The sequence below is a fragment of the Danio rerio genome, chromosome 3 (genome assembly GCF_049306965.1).
Source record: "Danio rerio strain Tuebingen ecotype United States chromosome 3, GRCz12tu, whole genome shotgun sequence".
Lineage (NCBI taxonomy): Eukaryota > Metazoa > Chordata > Actinopteri > Cypriniformes > Danionidae > Danio > Danio rerio.
In genome coordinates this window covers 313752-336073 of record NC_133178.1, presented here as the reverse complement: position 1 = coordinate 336073, position 22322 = coordinate 313752, and the positions used below count along the sequence as shown (strand labels likewise).

Sequence of the window (22322 nt, the reverse complement as noted above, 5' to 3'; positions counted from 1 at the left end):
ATATCAGTTTTGTGTATTAATACTGTCTGAATGCCCTGTGGCCCAGTCTTCAGCCCTCCAGCATCACTCTAGCATCCGCCATGTTTGTAGTTTTCATCACATTGAGTTTGTAGTCCTGATCTGCTGGTGTTCAGTGTGAAGGAATCTGCACTTCAGGTTTCCAGCGTACACAGTAGAGCAGCTCTCATGCCTGTGTGAGTGTGTGTGTGTGTGTGTTCTGTGTAGTGCTGCTGTGTGATTTGGGACGCAGCCGTTCTCCTGAGGGTATAACAGCAGTGAGATGATGAAGCAGTGCAGATCCTCCTGAACACATCACCTGTGTGGGTTTGTGCTTTACTGTACTGAAGAGGGGACGGTGCAGATGGAGGAAGGGGAGGGGCCTAATCACGCAGACCTGTCAATCATTGTGAGCTGTGGTTGGCTCTCCTGCATGCTCCACATTTATCTGAAACACACCTGACTGGTGCGGCTGGCTGGTTCACTCGGTGTCGGAACATCTCTCTCTCTCTCTCAGGTGTGTGTGTGTGTGTGTGTGTGTGTGTGAGGGATGATAATGAGTATTGGATGTTTACATGAGTGATGCACACTATATAAACACCTGCCCCATCTGCACGTCCGAGTGTTTGATGACAGATGAAGCACTCAGTGTTCACCATTCTGCATCTGCTGAGCATATAACCGTGTGCACTGTTTGAGACGAGGCCGGAGCGTCTGACTGTTCATATATATATATTACCTTTATTATAGAAGAGTGATCAACACACACACACACACACGTTCCTGCATCTGCATACAGGTGAAGAGAGAAGACCTGGAGCACCTGTGGAGGACAAACCGAGAGATGAGTCTGACAGAACATGTATTCTCTTGCTGGCCACTTTATTAGGTACACCTCACTAATACCGGGTCGGACCCCTTTACCTTTAGACGCAGTACTGGTTTTTGTCTCATGTCTAGTCTAAATATTGAAATATTCCTCAATTGACACGCATTTTCACACAAGTGAACATAATTAAGTAAATAATAAACCAAAATTCAGTGTTTTCCCCCCTTAAAAAGGCCAGTACTCTTAAACTAAGCAGAATAATCATGTTTTCGGTAAATAAAGTAAATCACTTCATTTTGACATCGTTAGTTTATTCCCTGTCTGGAAAATGCTTCTCGATTTAAGAATTTCCACATATTTGGACTAGAAATGAGACTAAAGACACACACACACCTGAGGTCAGTCGTCGTCATCATCATCCTCCGGCACAAATATATCGTGCTCCTCCAGCAGAGCGGCGAAGTTCTTGCTGATCAGAGTGCCGACGTACAGGAACGGGGCCACCACCGTCATGATGCGCAGCAGACCAAATGCCGTCTGAACACACACACACACGTTGATTGAGTGTGAGTTAATATTTTATGTTTCAGACCTAACCCTGCAGTAAGAGACTGAACGCTGGCCTGACTTCAGCTTACAGGTGAATATCACACGAACATCGTTATTACTATTATTATTATGAGCCGAATACTGTTTATAACAATACAATACCCCTATTATATGTCTCAGTGCTTCAGAATCTCCAACAGAACCTTTAGTTATCGCCCGCTGACGTAGACGCTAATATAGTTATCGCCCGCTGGTGTAGAGGCTAATATAGTTATCGTCCGCTGGTGTAGAGGCTAATATAGTTATCGTTATAGTTATCGTCTGCTGGTGTAGAGGCTAATATAGTTATCGTTATAGTTATCGTCTGCTGGTGTAGAGGCTAATATAGTTATCGTTATAGTTATCGTCCGCTGGTGTAGAGGCTAATATAGTTATAGTTATCGTCCGCTGGTGTAGAGGCTAATATAGTTATCGTCTGCTGGTGTAGAGGCTAATATAGTTATCGTTATAGTTATCGTCCACTGGTGTAGAGGCTAATATAGTTATCGTTATAGTTATCGTCCACTGGTGTAGAGGCTAATATAGTTATCGTTATAGTTAACGCCCGCTGGTGTAGAGGCTAATATAGTTATCGTTATAGTTATCGTCCGCTGGTGTAGAGGCTAATATAGTTATCGTTATCGCCCGCTGGTGTAGACGCGAATATAGTTATCGTTATAGTTATAGCCCGCTGGTGTAGACGCTAATATAGTTATCGTTATAGTTATCGTCCGCTGGTGTAGAGGCTAATATAGTTATCGTTATAGTTATCGCCCGCTGGTGTAGACGCTAATATAGTTATCGTTATAGTTATCGTCCGCTGGTGTAGAGGCTAATATAGTTATCGTTATAGTTATCGTCTGCTGGTGTAGAGGCTAATATAGTTATCGTTATAGTTATCGTCTGCTGGTGTAGAGGCTAATATAGTTATCGTCCGCTGGTGTAGAGGCTAATATAGTTATAGTTATCGTCCGCTGGTGTAGAGGCTAATATAGTTATCGTCTGCTGGTGTAGAGGCTAATATAGTTATCGTTATAGTTATCGTCCACTGGTGTAGAGGCTAATATAGTTATCGTTATAGTTATCGTCCACTGGTGTAGAGGCTAATATAGTTATCGTTATAGTTATCGTCCACTGGTGTAGAGGCTAATATAGTTATCGTTATAGTTAACGCCCGCTGGTGTAGAGGCTAATATAGTTATCGTTATAGTTATCGTCCGCTGGTGTAGAGGCTAATATAGTTATCGTTATCGCCCGCTGGTGTAGACGCGAATATAGTTATCGTTATAGTTATCGCCCGCTGGTGTAGACGCTAATATAGTTATCGTTATAGTTATCGTCCGCTGGTGTAGAGGCTAATATAGTTATCGTTATAGTTATCGCCCGCTGGTGTAGACGCTAATATAGTTATCGTTATAGTTATCGTCCGCTGGTGTAGAGGCTAATATAGTTATCGTTATAGTTCTCGTCTGCTGGTGTAGAGGCTAATATAGTTATCGTTCGCTGGTGTAGAGGCTAATATAGTTATAGTTATCGTCTGCTGGTGTAAGGGTTAATATAGTTATCGTTATAGTCATCGTCCGCTGGTGTAGAGGCTAATATAGTTATCGTTATAGTTAACGCCCGCTGGTGTAGAGGCTAATATAGTTATCGTTATAGTTATCGTCCGCTGGTGTAGAGGCTAATATAGTTATCGTTATAGTTATCGTCCACTGGTGTAGAGGCTAATATAGTTATCGTTATAGTTATCGTCCGCTGGTGTAGAGGCTAATATAGTTATCGTTATAGTTATCGTTCGCTGGTGTAGAGGCTAATATAGTTATCGTTATAGTTATCGTTCGCTGGTGTAGAGGCTAATATAGTTATCGTCCGCTGGTGTAGAGGCTAATATAGTTATCGTTATAGTTATCGTCCGCTGGTGTAGAGGCTAATATAGTTATCGTTATAGTTCTTGTCCGCTGGTGTGGAGGCTAATATAATTATCGTCCACTGGTCCGCTAAAATTATTTAAGCACCATCAAGATGATTAAATAAATATGATATATTATTGATTCTTAACTGAGAACCCTGATATTTTTCCACACAAACAACACTGGAGATTTTACCAGCATTTACAGACTAAATGTAATATCCTGCTTAAATCACACTTTTCTCTTCAATGTGATATTAGCTCAAATTCGTCTGAAATAAATTATGTTTTGATTATTCAGTAAAGGAGACTGATCATCGAAGAACTGATTCAGTCCGAAATGATCGTTGATTTTTAAATTAGGCGCGAAGAGAAGCGCGGGAAAGAAAAATACACCAACAGATCTGATCTGTACACTTTCACCATCTATACCTCTCATTTTCAGCATTATTATGGGTTATTAGTGTGAGCCTGTCGTTAGTCTGATCTACACGACATCAATAATAAACATCATATGGTAGACCGTGACACACACACACACACACAGGCACGAACGCTGATTGACAGGTGAAGTGTGTTCACTGACACCCCCCCACACACACACAGCTGTCAGATTATCCGCATTTCCACATTCATTCGCTCTATATTCATCTATTTTATTTAATAATCACTGATTCTATAATCAATACATGTTTGTAATTCTGTATGACCTGATCAGTGTGTGTGTGTGTGGCTGATCGTGTTACTCACGCACTTTCTTCGGTTTGGCCAGAATGGCGCCGGTGGCTGTGTTCACTGCGGTCCGGTGTTGCAGCTGCTGAAGCCCGAGCTGAGGAGAACACACCGACCGGCACACGAACCGACGGACAACCGACACCGCCGCCATGACCGACGGAGAGAGCGATATAGAGGTGTGTGTGTGACAGAGAGACAGAGAGCGAGGTGTGTGTGCGCGCGGAGAGAGAGAGAGAGCTCCACACACTGACAGATGATACCGGCGCGTGTGTGAGAGAGAAAGTGTGACTGAATGTACACTACTATAAACAGTGTTGTATTTTACTGTATATTCTCCCGACTGTAGAGTTCATATCTCAGAATAATCAGAACACGACATGTTGGGTGATGTAGGTTAACGGTCACGTGACAGAAAGCGCGCATTTCCTCTTTAATTGAGGTTTATTTTGCTGGCTGTGCTCTCAAAATGGCTTTATTAATGTTTCATTTTCATTTAGTAGTAAATCACTCACTGTAGTCATGATCGCGACCGCTTCTGCTCTTTATAGTATAGCATGTGAACGATATATCAAACTAGTATTAACTATAGCGATACCTGTAATACTGTAGGATATTTTAGTTTGTTGCTACAGTAAGCTGTCATGTGTTGTAAAGTTACCATAGCAACTACAATCAACACAGCTGATCAATTAATAGTGTTGTTACCATAGCAACTGTAGAATCACCACTAGAGATCAGTTACTGTAGTTGTTGTGTTACCATAGCAACTGTAGAATTGCCACAACATATTATTTACTATAGTTGTTGTTACCATAGCAACTGTAAAATCACTAAAGCAGATCAATTACTATAGTTGTTGTGTTACCATAGCAACCGTAGAATCACCACAGCAGATTACTGAAGTTGTCGTGTTACCATAGCAACTGTAGAATCACCACAGCAGATTACTGTAGTTGTGTTACCATAGCAACTGTAGAATCACCACAGCAGATTACTGTAGTTGTCGTGTTACCATAGCAACTGTAGAATCACCACAGCTGATTACAGTAGTTGTTGTGTTACCATAGCAACTGTAGAATCACCACAGCTGATTACTGTAGTTGTTGTGTTACTATAGCAACTGTAGAATCACCACAGCAGATTACTGTAGTTGTTGTGTTACCATAGCAACTGTAGAATCACCACAGCTGATTACTGTAGTTGTTGTGTTACCATAGCAACTGTAGAATCACCACAGCTGATTACTGTAGTTGTCGTGTTACCATAGCAACTGTAGAATCACCACAGCAGATTGAATCGGGTGCTTCTGAGTATTGTTTTCTGTTAGTGCTGATGATAGTTCTAGATGAGCACACTGCACAGGGCAGATGGTTGATTTATTAATGATGTTTCTCAATAATATTTACAGAGCCTGCAGCAGAAAGATCCAGGAAATATTTGAGCACATATTGAGATCAGAAAACACACATAATAATAAATGAAGTGACTGCAGTCCAGATGAATGTTCCTGTTTTATTGTATTGTTCATCATCATCATCATCATCATCCAGCATTCATCAGTATGTACATCTCCATTATAAATACTGTACAGAGAGTCAGGAATACAAACAAACTCAATGTGCAAAACCAAACCAACTCACTTCACTGACCAGAGCGAGAGAGCCACACAGACACAAGGCCAGCCGCACCGCCATCATCATCATCATCATCATCAGCAGGACAACAACAGTCATAATAATCATATTCATAATAATGAAGAGTAGCGTCAGTGTTATTCCAGTGACTGAAGATTAAACACATGTTAAAGAGCACCTAGGTTACCCCTTTTTCAGATTTAATATAAGTCTTTTGCGTCTCTAGAATGTGTATATGAAGTTTCAGCTCAGAACACCCATCAGATTTCTCATGATACCTTTTACAAGATGCTGTTTTATACTGATTTCCAGCACGGGGTGGTTTTGTCGTACTGCGCCTTTAAGGCGAGTTCTGCCCGCCTACTGTTTCTACATGCCTTCCCACGTGCTTTAATCTCCTCCCTCAGCTGCGTCAGACAACAGACAGACTAAAAGGAAGAAGGTCTCACGTAGTGTTTGTGAGAGATACTACAGTAAGAACTAACCTTTACTAATCAGTATTGTGAAGTTGCATTGATGAGTCACACACACACACACACACACATACGCACACAGGCAGACAGACAGACAGCACTTAGCACTGTTTGTGCACTCATATGTGTCAGGATACAGGCTAACCTCCAGTGCTGTGTGGATATCTGTGATGTTAATGTACAAAATAAACCTGATTTAACGTCCACAAACCTGGATTGAAGCGTCTTCTTTTATAATTGTTCTGACACGCGGCTGTGCTGATGAAGTAAAGCTGAAGTAAATCGCTGTAATTAATTACACACATACTCTGTTTTAAAACACTTTAAACATGTGAAACTTACTCTTAATCACATTTGATGATGATCGCTGATCCTAGCGAACAGAACAGAGCTTTTATTCCCGGTTGCTTTGCGTATGTCTTGCAGCCTGGTCTCGTTGACATACAGGTGACTACCGGGACATGTTAATGCGCACAGCTGTCAATCAATTCGGTGGGCGGGGGGATCACACTCCTATGTAAAGTTGCGGTCGGTCTGAGAACCGCTCTAATTGGTCCACCGTTTTTATGTTGTTAAATTGAAAAAAAAAAAGGACTGGGTGTGTTTATATCAGCCCAATATGACGCTCTATACACTATATATACACACATGTGTCTGTCCAAACAGCTGGAAAAGTAGATTTTTCAACATAGGTGCCCTTTAAAGTGTGTTAAACAGATGAAGCATATCTACACCTCTGCTGAAACTCCACACACACACACACACACACACGTGCACGCACACGCAGAGAGGAATGCAGAGCAGGAATGATGAACGTGTCCAAACATCATCACTGTGGAGAAACACACACACACACACACACACACACACACACACACACACACACACACACACGTGTGTGAATAATAAAGTGCTGATGAACACATATAGATGTATTAATAACGTGCAGATGTATGTCGGCTCGGTGTCAGTCTGATGAGTGTGCTCGGACCTGTGTGAAGGACAGGCGTCTGAAGAACTGGTTGATGTGGAAGGCGCTGTGTGTGTGTGTGTGCGCGCTGCTGTTGCTGAGCTGCAGGATCTGTGCGTCTGCGATGGCCGCTTTCAGACTCACACTCTTCAGCATCTGCAGCGCCGGCTGACGGCCAGACACGGGCACAGACGACACACTCGTGTAGGAGGCGTCCTTCTGCTGCGGCGCGTAGCCCACTGATGGAGACACACACACACACACACACATGGAGACCATCACAGTCACATGACCGTCACACATGCTTCAGTGACTACTCACACACTTCAACCACCGATCACACACATAAACGACCAATCACACGCATCAACGATTAATCGAACACATTAACGGCCGATCACACGCATCAACGATTAGTCGCACGCATCAACGACCGATCACACGCATCAACGATTAATCGAACACATTAACGGCCGATCGCACGCATCAACGATTAATCGTACACATCAACGACCGATCACACGCATCAACGATTAATCGCACGCATCAACGACCGGTCACACGCATCAACGATTAATCGCACACATCAACGACCAATCACACGCATCAACGACTGATCACACGCATCAACCATTAATCGCACGCATCAACTATTAATCGCACACATTAACGACCAATCACACGCATCAACGATTAATCACACGCATCAACGACCGATCACACGCATCAACGACCAATCACACGCATCAACGATTAATCGCAAACATCAATAACCAATCACACGCATCAATAACCAATCACACGCATCAATAACCAATCACACGCATCAATGACCAATCACACGCATCAATGACCAATCACACGCATCAACGATTGATCGCACACATTACCTACCGATCACACGCATCAACGATTGATCGCACACATTACCGACCAATCACACGCATCAACGATTAGTCGCACGCATCAACGACCAATCACACGCATCAACGAATAATCGCACACATCAACGATTAATCGCACATATTAACGACCAATCACACGCGTCAACGATTAATCGCACCGCACGCATAAACGACAGATCACACGCATCAACGATTAGTCGCACGCATCAACGACCAATCACACGCATCAACGAATAATCGCACACATCAACGATTAATCGCACATATTAACGACCAATCACACGCGTCAACGATTAATCGCACCGCACGCATAAACGACCGATCACACGCATCAACGATTAATCGCACGCATCAACGACCGATCACACGCATCAACGATTAATCGCACGCATCAACCACCGATCACACGCATCAACGATTAATCGCACACATCAACGATTAATCGCACACATTAACGACCAATCACACGCGTCAACGATTAATCGCACCGCACGCATAAACGACCGATCACACGCATCAACGATTAATCGCACGCATAAACGACCGATCACACGCATCAACGATTAATCGCACACATTACCGACCGATTACACGCATCAACAATTAGTCGCACGCATCAACAACCAATCACTCGCATCAACGATTAATCGCACACATCAAAGATTATTCGCACACATTAATGACCAATCACACGCATCAACGATTAATCGCACACATTACCGACCGATCACACGCATCAACGATTAGTCGCACGCATCAACGACCGATCACACGCATCAATAACCAATCACACGCATCAACGATTAATCGCACACATTAACGACCAATCACACGCATCAACGATTAATCGCACACATCAACGACCAATCACATGCATCAACCAATAATCGCACACATCAACGACCGATCACACGCATCAACGATTAATCGCACACATCAACGACCGATCACACGCATCAACGATTAATCGCACACATTACCGACCGATCACACGCATCAACGATTAGTCGCACGCATCAACGACCGATCACACGCATCAATAACCAATCACACGCATCAACGATTAATCGCACACATTAACGACCAATCACATGCATCAACCAATAATCGCACACATCAACGACCGATCACACGCATCAACGATTAATCGCACGCATCAACAACCAATCACACGCATCAACCAATAATCGCACACATCAATAACCAATCACACGCATCAATGACCGATCACATGCATCAACGATTAATCGCACCGCACGCATCAACGGCCGATCACATGCTCCAATCACACGCTTCAGTGAGCGATCAGACCTGTGGCGGTGAGGACGGTGTCTGTGGTGTTGCTGAGCTGCAGGAGGATTGTGGGATAGTAGGGGTGAAACAGGAAGAGTTTCCTGAGCACCGGCTCCGCCACGGCTGCCTGCGGACACACACACACACACACACACATATAATGAGCAGTGGTCAGGCGTGACACACACACACTCATATGTGCAGTCATGTGATGGAGCAGATGTTTGCCTTGCTGGCGTTAAGCGTGTGCGTCAGCGGATCTCCAGCCCAGAACAGGAACACTGATTGGCCAGACGCGGTCAGAACTGACGAATCCTCCACCGCCAGACGAGGACACACAAACTCCGCCTCCCACAGGCTCCGCCCACGAGCACCATCAATGATCTGCACCTGCGCAACACACACACACACATACTGTCAATCAACTCACGTGTGTGTGTGTGTGTGTGTGTGTGAAATAATGAGATGGTAATGATATGCGCACCTTCCTGATGCCATTGGTCGACTGATGAATAAGGAGATCAGGGACACCGTCATCATTAAAGTGACCCAGTGCTGGACGACTGCACACACACACACACACACACACACACACACACACAAAACAAGTCAAAACAGCATTATTGGTAAATATTCAAAAGTAAAAATAATAAACTAATGAACTGACAAAAATACTAATTACATCACAACCCGATGTGTGTGTGTGTGTGTGTATGTATGTGTGTTGGGTACACACGTGTGTATGTTGGCGAGGCTGAGGCTCCACGTGGTGTGTGTGTCGCTCGCTCTCAGCACAGACAGCCTGCGCGCTCCACACAACACGATCCCCTCACTGCGGCTGCGGTTCAGCACACACACACCGTCCAGATCACTGCGCTGATCACACTGACCCGCCACCAGGGGGAGCAGGAACTCCACCTGCTCAGACACACTGACACACACACACACACACACACACAGAGAGAGAGAGAGAGAGACACACACATCATTAGTGTACAGCTGTATGTTTACATTTTTAGTATGGTTCTGTTCGGCGGCACGGTGGCGCAGTAGGTAGCACTGTGTCCTCACAGCACTCAGATCACTGGTTTGAGTCTCGGCTGGGTCAGTGTGTGTTTCTGTGTGGAGTTTGCATGTTCTCCTCGTGTTGGTGTGGGTTTCCTCCGGGTGCTCCGGTTTCCCCCACAGTCCAAACACATGCGCTATAGGGGAACTGATCAACTACACTGGCACTAGTGTATGGGTATGGGTGTTTCCCAGTGATGGGTTGCAGCTGGAAGGGCATCTGCTGTGTAAAACATTTGCTGGAATAGTTGGCGGTTCATTCCCCTGTGGTAACCCCCTGATGAATGAAGGGACTAAGCTGAAGGAGGATGTGTGTGTGTGTGTGTGTGTGTGTGTGTGTGTGTGTGTGTGTGTGTGTGAGCACCTGCTGATGTGCAGTAGTGCAGATGTGTTGCTCCTCCTCAGACTCTCCCAGCTGGAGTCCTGCTGTAGAACCCGAGCCGCCGTGCCGCCTGTGGCCTGGGTGTAGATGTAGCTGAGAGACACGCCCTGCACCAGACCTGCACGCACACACACACAAATACAATACACTTATATACACACACACAAACACAAACACGTACAGCCCAAACACACACACACACACACACTCACCCAGGCCGAACAGGATGTAGTAGGCCCCCTTTGATGTCTCGTGCAGCAGTGGACCAATCAGCTTCCCCTGAGCTGTGAGGTTAAAGTTCACCGGCTGTCCAATCACAGCGCCCGACTGTCCAGAAATCAGCACTAGAGATAGGTCAGAGGCCTGCAGACGCACACACACACATCAGTCTCCTCATGAACAAATATGAGCATGTGTATGTTTGTGCACGCACCCCTGTCTGTTTCTGTGTGTGTTTGCACAAATGTGTGTGTGTGTGTGTGTGACCTGGTCTGCTGGTAGTGTGGCGATGAGCAGGTCTGGATAAGCGTCTCCCTGTAGATCAGGCAGCAGAACAGCATGAGACTCCACATCACCAACAGCTGCCGTCCACCACGTCCTGCCTACACACACACACACACACACACTCAGGTCATCAGTGTACAGATATAAGCGTGTCCTCGTCAGCTTCAGTCGCAGCACAGCGCTCTGAATACTGTCGGTGTCTCATCATCCCGATAAAAACCAACCGATGAACACGACGGTTGCCAGATTGACGACTGAAACAGGAGCGTGTGTGAGCGATGATCAAGCATTACGATGTAAGATGCTCAGCTGATGTCTGTAATATCTGCTCATGTGCATGTGCTGACTCCTCTGCTGTCCTCTAGAGGGCGCGTTTACAGCTGCGTCCGCATACATCGCAGCAGCCTTCTTAGTTTCCACTATCTGGCAACCCAGAGTGCTGAAATATGATTGGCTAAGCTGGCAGTGGGCGGAGTTATAGAGTCCACAACACAGACAGACACTGGCATGCAGAACATGTCCACTCAGCAGCTTTCACTCATCCTCCTTCAGCTTAGTGCTTTATTCATTAGCGGGTCACCACAGCGGAATGACCCGCCAACTATTCCAGCATATGTTTTACGCAGCAGATGCCCTTCCAGCTGCTACCCATCACTGGTTTGAGTCTCGGCTGGGTCAGTTGGTGTTTCTGTGTGGAGTTTGCATGTTCTCCCCGTGTTGGTGTGGGTTTCCTCCGGGTGCTCCGGTTTCCCCCACAGTCCAAACACATGCGCTATAGAGGAACTGATCAACTACACTGGCACTAGTGTATGAGTGTGTGTGTGTGTGTGTGTGTGGATGTTTCCCAGAGATGGGTTGCAGCTGGATGGGCATCTGCTGCATAAAAAACTCTTGGATAAGTTGGCGGTTCATTCCGCTGTGGCCACCCCGGATATATAAAGGGACTAAGCTGAAAAGAAAATGAATGAATGAATAAAAAAAAATAATAATAATTAAAATAAATAAATAAATTACAAAATAAAATTAATTTAAAAATAAAACATCCGCACAGAATGTGCTTTAATAACCCAATATTGCAAACACAGAATCCTCCGCTATTTATAAAGTACCTGATGAAGTCTGCATTGCAGTTGGTCAATTTCTGTTTAACAGAGAGCAGATTTATTCAACACATTTCTAATCATAATAGCCTTAAAATGGTTTATAGAGAATTAAAACCTGCGATTATTCTAGCCGAAATAAGATCAGACATTATCAGACACACTGTGAACATGTCCTGAATCTGTTTAACATCATTTGGGAAATATTAAAAAAGAAAACACAATTCAAAGGGGGCGAATAATTCTGACTTTAGCTGTATATAGCTGTATATATATCTGCTGCTATTAATTATTGATCTGCTATTCAAATATATGAATAATTAATCCTCTCTTCACACTATTTATTAAGTTTCAGGCTCACAGCCAAGAGGCGTTCTGCTGGTTCAAAAGTCCAAAAGGTTATTTATTAGTATTTTCTAACTTTTCTTCTTATTCAAGTGGTCTGACCGAGAAAACACACACACACACACACACACACACACAAAGACATGCGCAGCATCTGGATAACATTCCCACACTGTAAAAAATGTCTGTGATTTTAAGGGTAAACATCTGCACAATCTACAGTGGAAACCTGTTCAGTGATTTCAGCTCATGTCTGGACTAAACACGGGGAAAAGCTGTGACAGATCTAAACTTGTTTTCCAGAAACTGATCAGAGTGTCTGAAGTCTCACCACACACCCTCATTAGTCCCTAAATTAGTCGATTAGTTTAGTCCACTAGACAGAGTGAATGCGCACAGATGAGTGAATGATGAACACCTGCTGCTAACAAGCACAATCCCTGAAGGAGAGAACGAGACATGAACACGTACAGACACCGCCTCACACCGAGCCAGCTGAAGTAAACCGCTCCATCAAATATCAGCATTAGCAGCTCCACTGATGACAGACTGAACACAGTTCCGTCATATCTGCAGGAATATTTGATGATGAACAGAGGTTTATACGGTTATTGAAAATGTTTGATTTGACCTCACCATCATGGAGATCAGAGGCTGCTTTAGTGGAGCTCGTGATGCTGTACTCTGCTGTTATAACCGTGTGTCTGAAACTCATCAGGAATAGCCGGAAGGGCAATGAGAGACTACTGTGTGCGCTCACTGTAGCAGGTATAGTTTCTAGTGTTTTATAGGTTAAGCCATGGGAAATAGTTTTATTTGATGTTGTCTGGAATATGTTACAGCTGAAATACGGTTATTTTCCGTAAATTTACACAGTTCTGAAAACTTCCGGATTTTTACAGAAAAATTCTGCCAACCACAGCTGCTGGTATCTCTCCGTACATTTGATGGATTTGATATTTTTATCAGTGTACACCATTCTTCAGGTGTGCTTTAGTTAAGTGCCCTTACTAGTGCACAAATTCATGCACACGACCCCTTGAGCAGATTGAGACGCAGCCTTTGAGCTCCACTAGAGCTGCTTTTGTGGGATCAGCAGCATCCGCTGTGTAAGACATATGCTGGAATAGTTGTCGGTTCATTCCGCTGTGGCGACCCCTGATTAATAAAGGGACTAAGCTGAAGGAGAATGACTGAGTGAATGTTGTAAAATCATCGCAGTCGCACTGTCCGTATCTCAGCCACACATCACCTCACACCAATCAGATCAAGCCCGGCTATGTTAACCCCGCCCCCAGAGTAGGCACTGTTCTGCTATTGGGTGTGTGTGAGATTGTTTAAAGTGTGTATGAGTGTGTGTGTGTGAGAGAGACCTGTGGAGGCGTTGACGGTGATGATGTGTCCGGAGCTGATCAGGATGCAGGCGGAGTGTGTCTGCTCTGACGTCCTCTGCAGTGGGTCCGCACTTGCTGTCTGCAGCCCACACTGAACCGAGATCAGCGGCTCTCTGAGGGTGCGGGACCACAGCAGCTGCCCACCGGCCCCGCTCACCGCCGACACGCTGAACTCTACACACACACAGAGCATTCTGATCTGACGACACACTGGCAGTTGTTCATCTATGAACTGGATGGCTTTGACGAAGGAAAGAACTACAATCCCATGATGCACTGCACACATTAAAGGAACTCAAAGCTATCACTGTAGCAGGAGACTCCATTACATCACTGGCGGAGCTTCATGAGAGTGGGCGGGGCTAATGAGCATTGAGTGTGCCACAACCCTCTGATTGGTGGAATCTTCAGCAGAGCATCATGGGTAATGTAGTTTATCGTCGGATGTTGATGATTGGTTGTTTGTGCTCACCTTTGTTCTGCGAGTTGATTGGCTGACTGTCGTTAGCGATGCTGGTGACGGCGATCAGGACGTCCTCCAGCCCGTCTCCGTCCACATCCCACATGGCCAGAGGGGGCGACGTCACGCCTGCGAGGACAACCACAGGTTAATCTGACACCGCTAATGCTAACGCTAATACACATGACAAGATTCCAGAGAGAACGCAACACGACAGAAACGTTTCAATAGTAATCCACGTGTAGCGGATCTACAGCTGATAGCGTCCTCTACAGTCTGCCGGTGGTCATAAACACAGCAGTGATTATACTGCCGTCTCCTCATACTTCAGTCTCTCATTAAACCTTCTGACCAATCAAACGCTCTCTAGTGTCTGACATGCCCCGCCCCCTTGTGTTTGAACTCACACTGGGAGCATTACCACAGGATGAAGCCCATAATCAGTACCTGAGGAGAGCATTGTTATGGTAGTTTACGCTGTTGTTCTGCTGTCCCGTCGCACAAATATAAGCCTAAATCAAATTTTGGGAACAAATAAACCCTTTTAACGATGAAAAGACGGCGTTTCTTCAGATGAAGACGTTGTTGTCATGCGTTATAATGTAACTCACATAAATCTGTATCGTGACAATAAAATAAGATCGCTTATACTGTGCCGTGTGAGGACCCGTGGTGTGTTTGTGTGTATGAATGTGTGCCCCTCACCGGCGGCGTCCCCCAGCGCTTTGCGCCAGTGTGTGAGCTGCGGCGCCCCCTGTGGGCAGGGGATGAGGAACGCACACAGCAGCACCAGCAGCATGGCACTCAGCAGCGGCAGCAGGAATGCAGCGCTCCGCCCTGCCCCCTGCACATGCCCCGCCTTCTGCTCAGAGTCTCCGCCCTGCGCCCGCCCTGGCCCCGCCACCTGCGCTCTCCACTGCGGATCAGGCTCCTCCCCCTGCTCCCGAAGGCCGTTTCGGGGATAGTTGAGCACCAGGTCATCGTCCTCCGTCTCGTCCTCACTGTCGGCCTGCGTCAGCGGGTCATACTCGCCCAGGTCACACCCCTTCTTACCTGACGGACAACAATAAACACATGCATCAGCATCCTAAAGAAGGATTACTCACTAAAACACTAACAACACACTCGAATAACACTGCAGAATTAATATGCAAAACGCAAAGAAAATTTGTATATTTTATAACTATTAGAATATTTATATATATATATATATATATATATATAGTGGGAGGTGACTTTCTAAGTCGATCTCTCTCCTCTGTATGCTGTAGTGCTGTGCGTATACCATAGTAATTGTAGTGTATTGAGTGTGAGACTGGCATATCAGGAATGTGTGTCGTGTTGGCAGAAAGACAAAAGAAATGCCCGCATGTGTTGAGGGTTTTTCCCTATCGCAAACACAACAGCAGTGTGGTAGTGATTGTGTGGCTTTTTTCAGGGTTAATTATTGTGATATCCCGATTGCAACAGAGCAATAATGTAGACTGTAACCATGGCCGGAGCAAGCTGAACTGCCGCTCTAGGTAAAGGACGGTCACGCTATCCTCAACCCTAAAGTGAAAACGCGAGGGTGGTGAGGGTAGTGTCGCGGACGCCGCTCTCTCTGTTCTGCCGCCTGAGATGTGGATATAACTGAGGGCGCAGGTGGCGAGGGTAGTTTCAGGTCGCCTCTATGGACGCACCGGCCCTGACTGTAACACTGTTTGCAGGGCCGGAGCAAGCTGAACTGCCACTCTAGGCAGAGGACGATCATGCCGCCCTCAACCCCAATGTGAAAACGAAAGTGACCGGTTATGTAAATTAAGTGAGGTGTCGCGGACCTCTTTTCTGGTGCACTATGCGCGGATATAACTGAGGATGCGTGGGTGCTGAGGGAGGGAGGTGTCGCGAACACGGCACTCTCTATTCTGCCGCCCTATGCGCGGATATAACTGAAGATGCGCGGTTGTCGCGGACCTCAATTCTGCTGCCCTATGCGCGGATATAACTGAGGACAAGCGGGTGCTGAGTGAGAGAGGAAGGTGTCCCTGACGCTGCCCTCTCTATTCTGTCGTCTATGCGCGAATATATCTGAGGACGCGGGTGGTGAGGGAGGTGTCGCGGACATAATTGAGGACGCGGGTGGTAAGGGAGGTGTCGCGGATGCCACCCTCTCTATACTGCCACCCTAGGCAGCTGCCTAGGTCGCCTCTATGGACGCACCGGCCCTGACTGTTTGGAGATATCTTTGTAGACTGATGGTGCTTCATGCTGTTCACCCTTATAATGTTAAAATGTGAGCAGAATCAGCTGTTCTGTCGTCACTTTAGACATTACGCTAGAGAATCATCAAACACTAGCTCTACAGTGACCTTGGTGAATTAGTAACAGCTTCTGCTGTTCTGACGTCAGCTGCAGATGTGAATGAATGGCGTAAGAAAGTAGTTCCTAATAAAAAGGGGTTTTTAGACTCTCCGTGTTCGATTTTCTTAATTATATACAAAAATATGACGTCAAACTGTTGTTTAAACTCAATATGACACTCGTAGCAGTGCCATATGGCTGTACATCAGCACTGGTGGGACACTAAAGCACTCGGCACACCTTCCATCAGTGCTGATATACAGCCATATTGCACTGCTACGAGTGTCATATTCTTCATATATACACACACATACTGACATATATACACAAAATATCAATAAACTGCCAAAAGCTTTAACCAAAATAACAGAAAATATTACGAAAAATAAGGAATTGACAAAAATATACTAAAAACTATTAATGGCTATCTTAGATTGAGAGAATGTAAACTATAACAGACACTGTTCATTTAAAACACACACACAAACCGTCCGATGAACATTTAACATTAATAAAAACACAAACGCTTTACAATGAAAACAGGATTATAAGTATCAGTAATTATCAGTATTACACAGTAATAAGACCTTGCTCATCATGAGCAGAACAGACAGAATCTGCTGACTGTGGAGCTGTTTCTGTGCAGTGTTTACTAAAAACATGACTGATGTGGAAAGATTTTGTGAGTATAGTAGTTTCAGTAACTAAAACCGTATAAATATAACAAGCTTTTAAGCGTTTATTTAAGGTCTACAGTGCAAATCCAACTAGATCCACTACTAGAAGACAGAAAATACTGTAAATAAATGATGTAAACATCTGCATATTGCTTATTATTAATATAATATTTCCGTGTAGGTGCAGTCATGACGGCTCATTCTCAGTTATCTATATACAGCAGAATAATATGCATCGCTAAGCAAAGATGCTGAAGACCCAAGTAATTTTGGCATTAAATAAAACACTAATTTACAATGCGTTGCTGGCTATTAATACCAGTATACCCGTGCAGATACAGACACACGCGAAATATGATGACGACAACTCTGAGATATTCATTTAAACACACGGCAACACCAGCAGATTTCACACGGGTGAACAAACACACACCATATGACAATTAAACAGATCGCTAAACCCGCGAGGGTCAGTGCCAGTGTGTGTGTGTGTGTGTGTGTGTGTGTGAGGAGATCAACACGGCCGCCAGTACAGTAGAGCTGCGGCGGGAACGCGCGCACTAACACTAGCGATGATATCCCGCGCGCGTCTGATATCATCAGTCTCCAACATTACATAACCCAGCATCACATCACTGTGATGATCATCTGAACGGCGGAGATCCGTCAATCAATCAGGCTGATCGGGGACACATTAACGTCGCGCGCAATCAATGAATAACGGGATGAAGACGCGTCTGATAATCACAGCTCTGACGTCACACACTACAGTCACATCTCACCGCCATCAATCTGACCGGCTACCGGAGATTACTGCTCGACTCACCCGGTAATTTCAGCGATCTGGACAGAGCCGCAGCCATGGCGCGAGCTTTCGGAGAAGACGCGACGCGACGCGAGTGCTACTGCAGCTTCAGAGCCGCGCAGGTGCACCATGGGAAATTGAGTCCTCTGACGCGCGCCTTAAAGGGACAGTACACAAAATAGACTAAACATTTCCTCAGTGTATCATACTAACTAAGTAAAACTAGAGATTTATAGCCATCTGTTTTCTTTAAATCAGGTGTAAATGAGGACACAATGACAGAACTTTAGTTTTTGGGCGAACTGCACCTTTAAATATGCTAATCATATATATATATATATATGTATATATATATATATATATATATATATATATGTGTGTGTGTGTGTGTGTGTGTGTGTGTGTGTGTGTGTTTGTGTATAAATAAAGAATAAACAGTATAATTACGCATGTTCATATTCATTTTCAGACAACAAAGCACTAATCCTTTAGCTTCAGAATAAATATTATAAAAAAATAATTAAAAAAAAATATATATTATGACATTTTATTTGACATTTTATTTTATTTTTTATTTGTGGTCAGAGTGCCACAGAATGAAACGCTGATATAGTCCTACAGTTGTGCATTTACCCGGTGATATATTTCTGTCTGTGTATATCGCAGTCTGTGGTTTACTCGGGTATCGGCTCGAGTCTCAGTCAGCATTCATTCACTGACGTCTCTGTTTCTGAACAATTGATTCCTCACATGTTTTCAAAGCGTCAGTCACTCAGAATACAGTTACACGACTCCCGGATTCCAGGAATAATGCAGACTAGAGCCAGCAAAACTAAACAATAACCACAAAACAACCTTCAGGCAACGTTCAGGGAACTGCACCGGTTCTTCTCTGTACACTTGCATTATTAGTGTTCCTGGAACTGAAGGAGTGCTGATGACGGCTTTAACTCCATCTAATGTTCAAGCTTACAGAATTCACTCATCCTCCTTCAGCTTAGTCTCTTTATTAATCAGGGGTCGCCACAGTGGAATGAACCGACAACTAGTCTAGCATATGTTTTACACAGCGGATGCCCTTCCAGCTGCAACCCATCACTGGGAAACACCCATACACATACACTAGTGCCAGTGTAGTTGATCAGTTCCCCTATAGCGCATGTGTTTGGACTGTGGGGGAAACCTGAGCACCCGGAGGAAACCCACACCAACACTGGGAGAACATGCAAACTCCACACAGAAACACCAACTGACCCAGCCGAGACTCAAACCTGAGATCTGAGTGCTGTGAGGTGACAGTGCTACTCACTGTGCTGCTTACAGAATGGCTGCTGAAAATCATCCTCTTAAAGGGACTGTTGACTAAAACACTGGTCATTCCCACTAGTGTGAGTTTCCTCTGTCCAGCACAAGAATGCTGGAGAAGTATGCCAGTGTTCCTATGATGGCTCTGCTTTTCTTCAGATTATCTAGTGTTGTGTTCAACAGATGACAGAAACTCGTGGAAGTTTACCCCCACTGGGCATTTTCAGGTGAACTGTCTCTTTAAATGTGCATAAGCTGACAGAAAGCGAACATGTGACTAGTACATCTGTAGTTTAATCACAGTTTGCTCTGTAGAAATGCACATGAATCATTGAAGAAGTTTGGCTAGTTTTGATTTGATGTGGACTTTAAACTCCATCTTACACCTCTATATATTAGCAGCTGCAGTGTTCAGCTGTCATTGTCCCACACAGTCATGCTCCCCCATAGATATATACACTAGATATGGCACAGGGACCCTGAGCATGCGTCAATAGCGCCGCCATATTGGTACAGTGCTCCCAGGACAAGTGTCTTTCAACCGCACTAGTCAAGACAGTATTATTACGTGAAGATGCGGGACTTTAGCGCTGTCTACGGGTGTAGTAACGAGCAAATAAAGAAAACAAAGCACAAAGGCAGAACATTATTTGGTAATATTAAGTTTTTTTCTGTTTTTGTATGTTCTGAACTTTTGTGCTAATCAGGTCACGTTATTGATGATAACAGTCTCTTACTGCATTCACCATACGGCAAAGCAGCTCCAACTCGCACTAAACACTCGGCTTATGCTAGTTTTGTTGAATAAAATCAGCAAACAATGCAAAAGAAACATGACAACGAGATGCTGCGCTGCCAGAAACTGGTATTATTGTCGGCTAATGTTAGTGAAAGAGTCGTTCAGGGGATTCATTCACAAACAAATCGCTCTTTTCTCGTCAGTATGAGAAGTGAAAGCAGGAGAGGAGCTGTGTTTCAGGACATGATTAGATCAGATTTAACAGGGAGGGTGAATAGTACATTTCTGTACACACAAAGCTTTTTGTCAGGAATGCCCGTGCGGTCACTGATCCATCAAAGTGATGTAAAATTATAATTTTCACAATTAGAAAAATAAATTACATACTAACATCCAGGAAAACTCCCGATCATAGATATGTGTGTATATGTGTATATCTCTGGCTTTGGATGGCCACAGTCCTCGACTGTAACTTGGCCCCGCATTCTTTTCAAAGGAGCGCTACCCTGTAGCAAGATGGCGGCGCTATTGACGCATTCCGTCCAATAGACAACAATAGGCCAGGCGACATCTAGTGTATATATCTAAGATGCTCCCCTGCTGGTTTCTCTAGCCTTAATCACCTCTTTAGGTCAATTTCTTTCTCAATTTTCAAAGTGCTTGTTTGGTCTGTCTTAGACAGTATAAATACATACGAGTATATATTGTGTAACTTTGTATTAGTTAAGTGCAAGTTTAAAATAACTCCTGAGTACAACATTGATTGCCGTCAGATCATATATTAGTTTATACTTTCTACTTTTAACCTGTTATTGGGTGTTGTCGGGGCAGATCCTGGATCAGCGCGGCATCTCGCTAAAGTAGGCGAGTCACCTGCTGCAGACCTGTACCCGTTCAAAAATTCCTCTCGCGAGTTTTAGCGAGGACACGGGCGTCACCCCGCATCGTTATTTTCCTTACTCATCAGTTTAAGGCATAACCTGTCGACCATCAAGCTCTGAGACGGGTTCAGGAGCGCCTGCGTGTTCGGCGACGGTGAGCTGGAGTATACCAGCGCAGTGTACACTCAGCACACGCTATATAGTAGGCTATATATGACCTGCTAACGCCATGTAGTGGAGTAAAATGATTCAGTACGGCTAAAAGAGCGTATTCTGTGTCATGAATGGACTCTCCGGGCAGTGCATTGTGGGATAGTGAGTGACGTCATGGCGTTCAGACGGCAGGAGGGAGGAGCCTGCTGCTCTCAGACTCCTGTTGTTGTTTGTGTAAATGTGCAGCGGATTAAAATGGAGACTGCCATCTGGGTCTGCACTATAGTCATTTAATGACTTCTGTTGGTGGTGTTAAAGGAATAGCTCATCTCACAAGTAGTTCCAAACCTTTATGAGTTTCTTCTGTTGAGCACTGAAGAAGATATCTTGAAGAATGTTGGAAACCTGTAACCATTGACTTTCCATTGTAGGAAAAGCAAATGGAAGGCAGCGGGTACAGGATTCCAACATTCTTCAAAATATCTTCTTTAATGTTTAACAGAAGAAAGACTTAAAGAGGTCTGGGAAATGGAGGATATGGAGAGTGAATGATCACTGGATCTTCAGTTTCTATATCGGAGTTAAACTGTTCCCTTAAAAATAAACCCTGATGTTATGACGGTTATTAAACTGTACCGGTTTAAAAGGGTTAACTGTGATGTTTTGTAGTATTTGCATGGTATTATATTTGTGTTATTGTGTTTCTCCATCAGATTGGAGGTGAAATAAATACATAATTACACACACTGGCTGTATTACTTTAATTTTTAATGACTGTTTCTATGTAAAGTTATCAATAAATCTTCAAACTCTCCAAGACGGCTCATTCTAACGCT

The 22322-nt window shown here is 44.5% G+C and overlaps 3 protein-coding genes and 1 non-coding gene across 4 annotated transcripts in view; all 4 read right to left on the bottom strand.

Annotated features, from left to right (window-relative positions):
• LOC100331338 (GTPase IMAP family member 7-like) overlaps positions 1-20900 on the bottom strand; it is a 217413-nt gene extending 196513 nt beyond the window's left edge. Inside the window, exon 1 of the transcript XR_012400676.1 lies at positions 20844-20900. The gene's annotated coding sequence lies outside the window, so the exon portion shown is untranslated. The remainder of the gene's footprint in view (positions 1-20843) is intronic.
• Positions 719-4265, bottom strand: smdt1a (single-pass membrane protein with aspartate-rich tail 1a). Its single transcript, XM_068218385.2, has 3 exons — positions 4078-4265; positions 1220-1363; positions 719-820 (listed from the first exon to the last, which is right to left on the bottom strand). Exons 1-2 carry the CDS (start codon positions 4207-4209, stop codon positions 1226-1228), a joined length of 270 nt encoding a protein of 89 aa, XP_068074486.1. The 5' UTR covers positions 4210-4265; the 3' UTR covers positions 719-820; positions 1220-1225.
• fam234b (family with sequence similarity 234 member B) lies at positions 5551-18520 on the bottom strand. Its single transcript, NM_207053.1, is given in 12 exon segments — positions 5551-7374; positions 9352-9460; positions 9562-9723; positions 9818-9896; positions 10070-10264; positions 10763-10898; positions 10993-11143; positions 11267-11382; positions 14103-14297; positions 14596-14712; positions 15289-15636; positions 18430-18520. Coding segments are annotated over 12 exon segments (1887 nt in total). The 5' UTR covers positions 18467-18520; the 3' UTR covers positions 5551-7132.
• Positions 20901-21276: 376 nt separating the features above from the next.
• On the bottom strand, positions 21277-21429 carry LOC137490790 (U12 minor spliceosomal RNA). Its single transcript, XR_011010852.1, has one exon. It is a non-coding gene; the product is annotated as a U12 minor spliceosomal RNA (small nuclear RNA).
• Between the last annotated feature and the right edge of the window lie 893 nt (positions 21430-22322).

Bases quoted from the DNA above. Each gene is read 5' to 3' on its own strand.
- smdt1a (XM_068218385.2), bottom strand. From the start codon at position 4,209: ATGGCGGCGGTGTCGGTTGTCCGTCGGTTCGTGTGCCGGTCGGTGTGT. The intron at 1,364-4,077 runs GTGCGTGAGTAA...GTGTGTGTTCAG, and splicing joins TTCTGGCCAAACCGAAGAAA to ACGGCATTTGGTCTGCTGCG.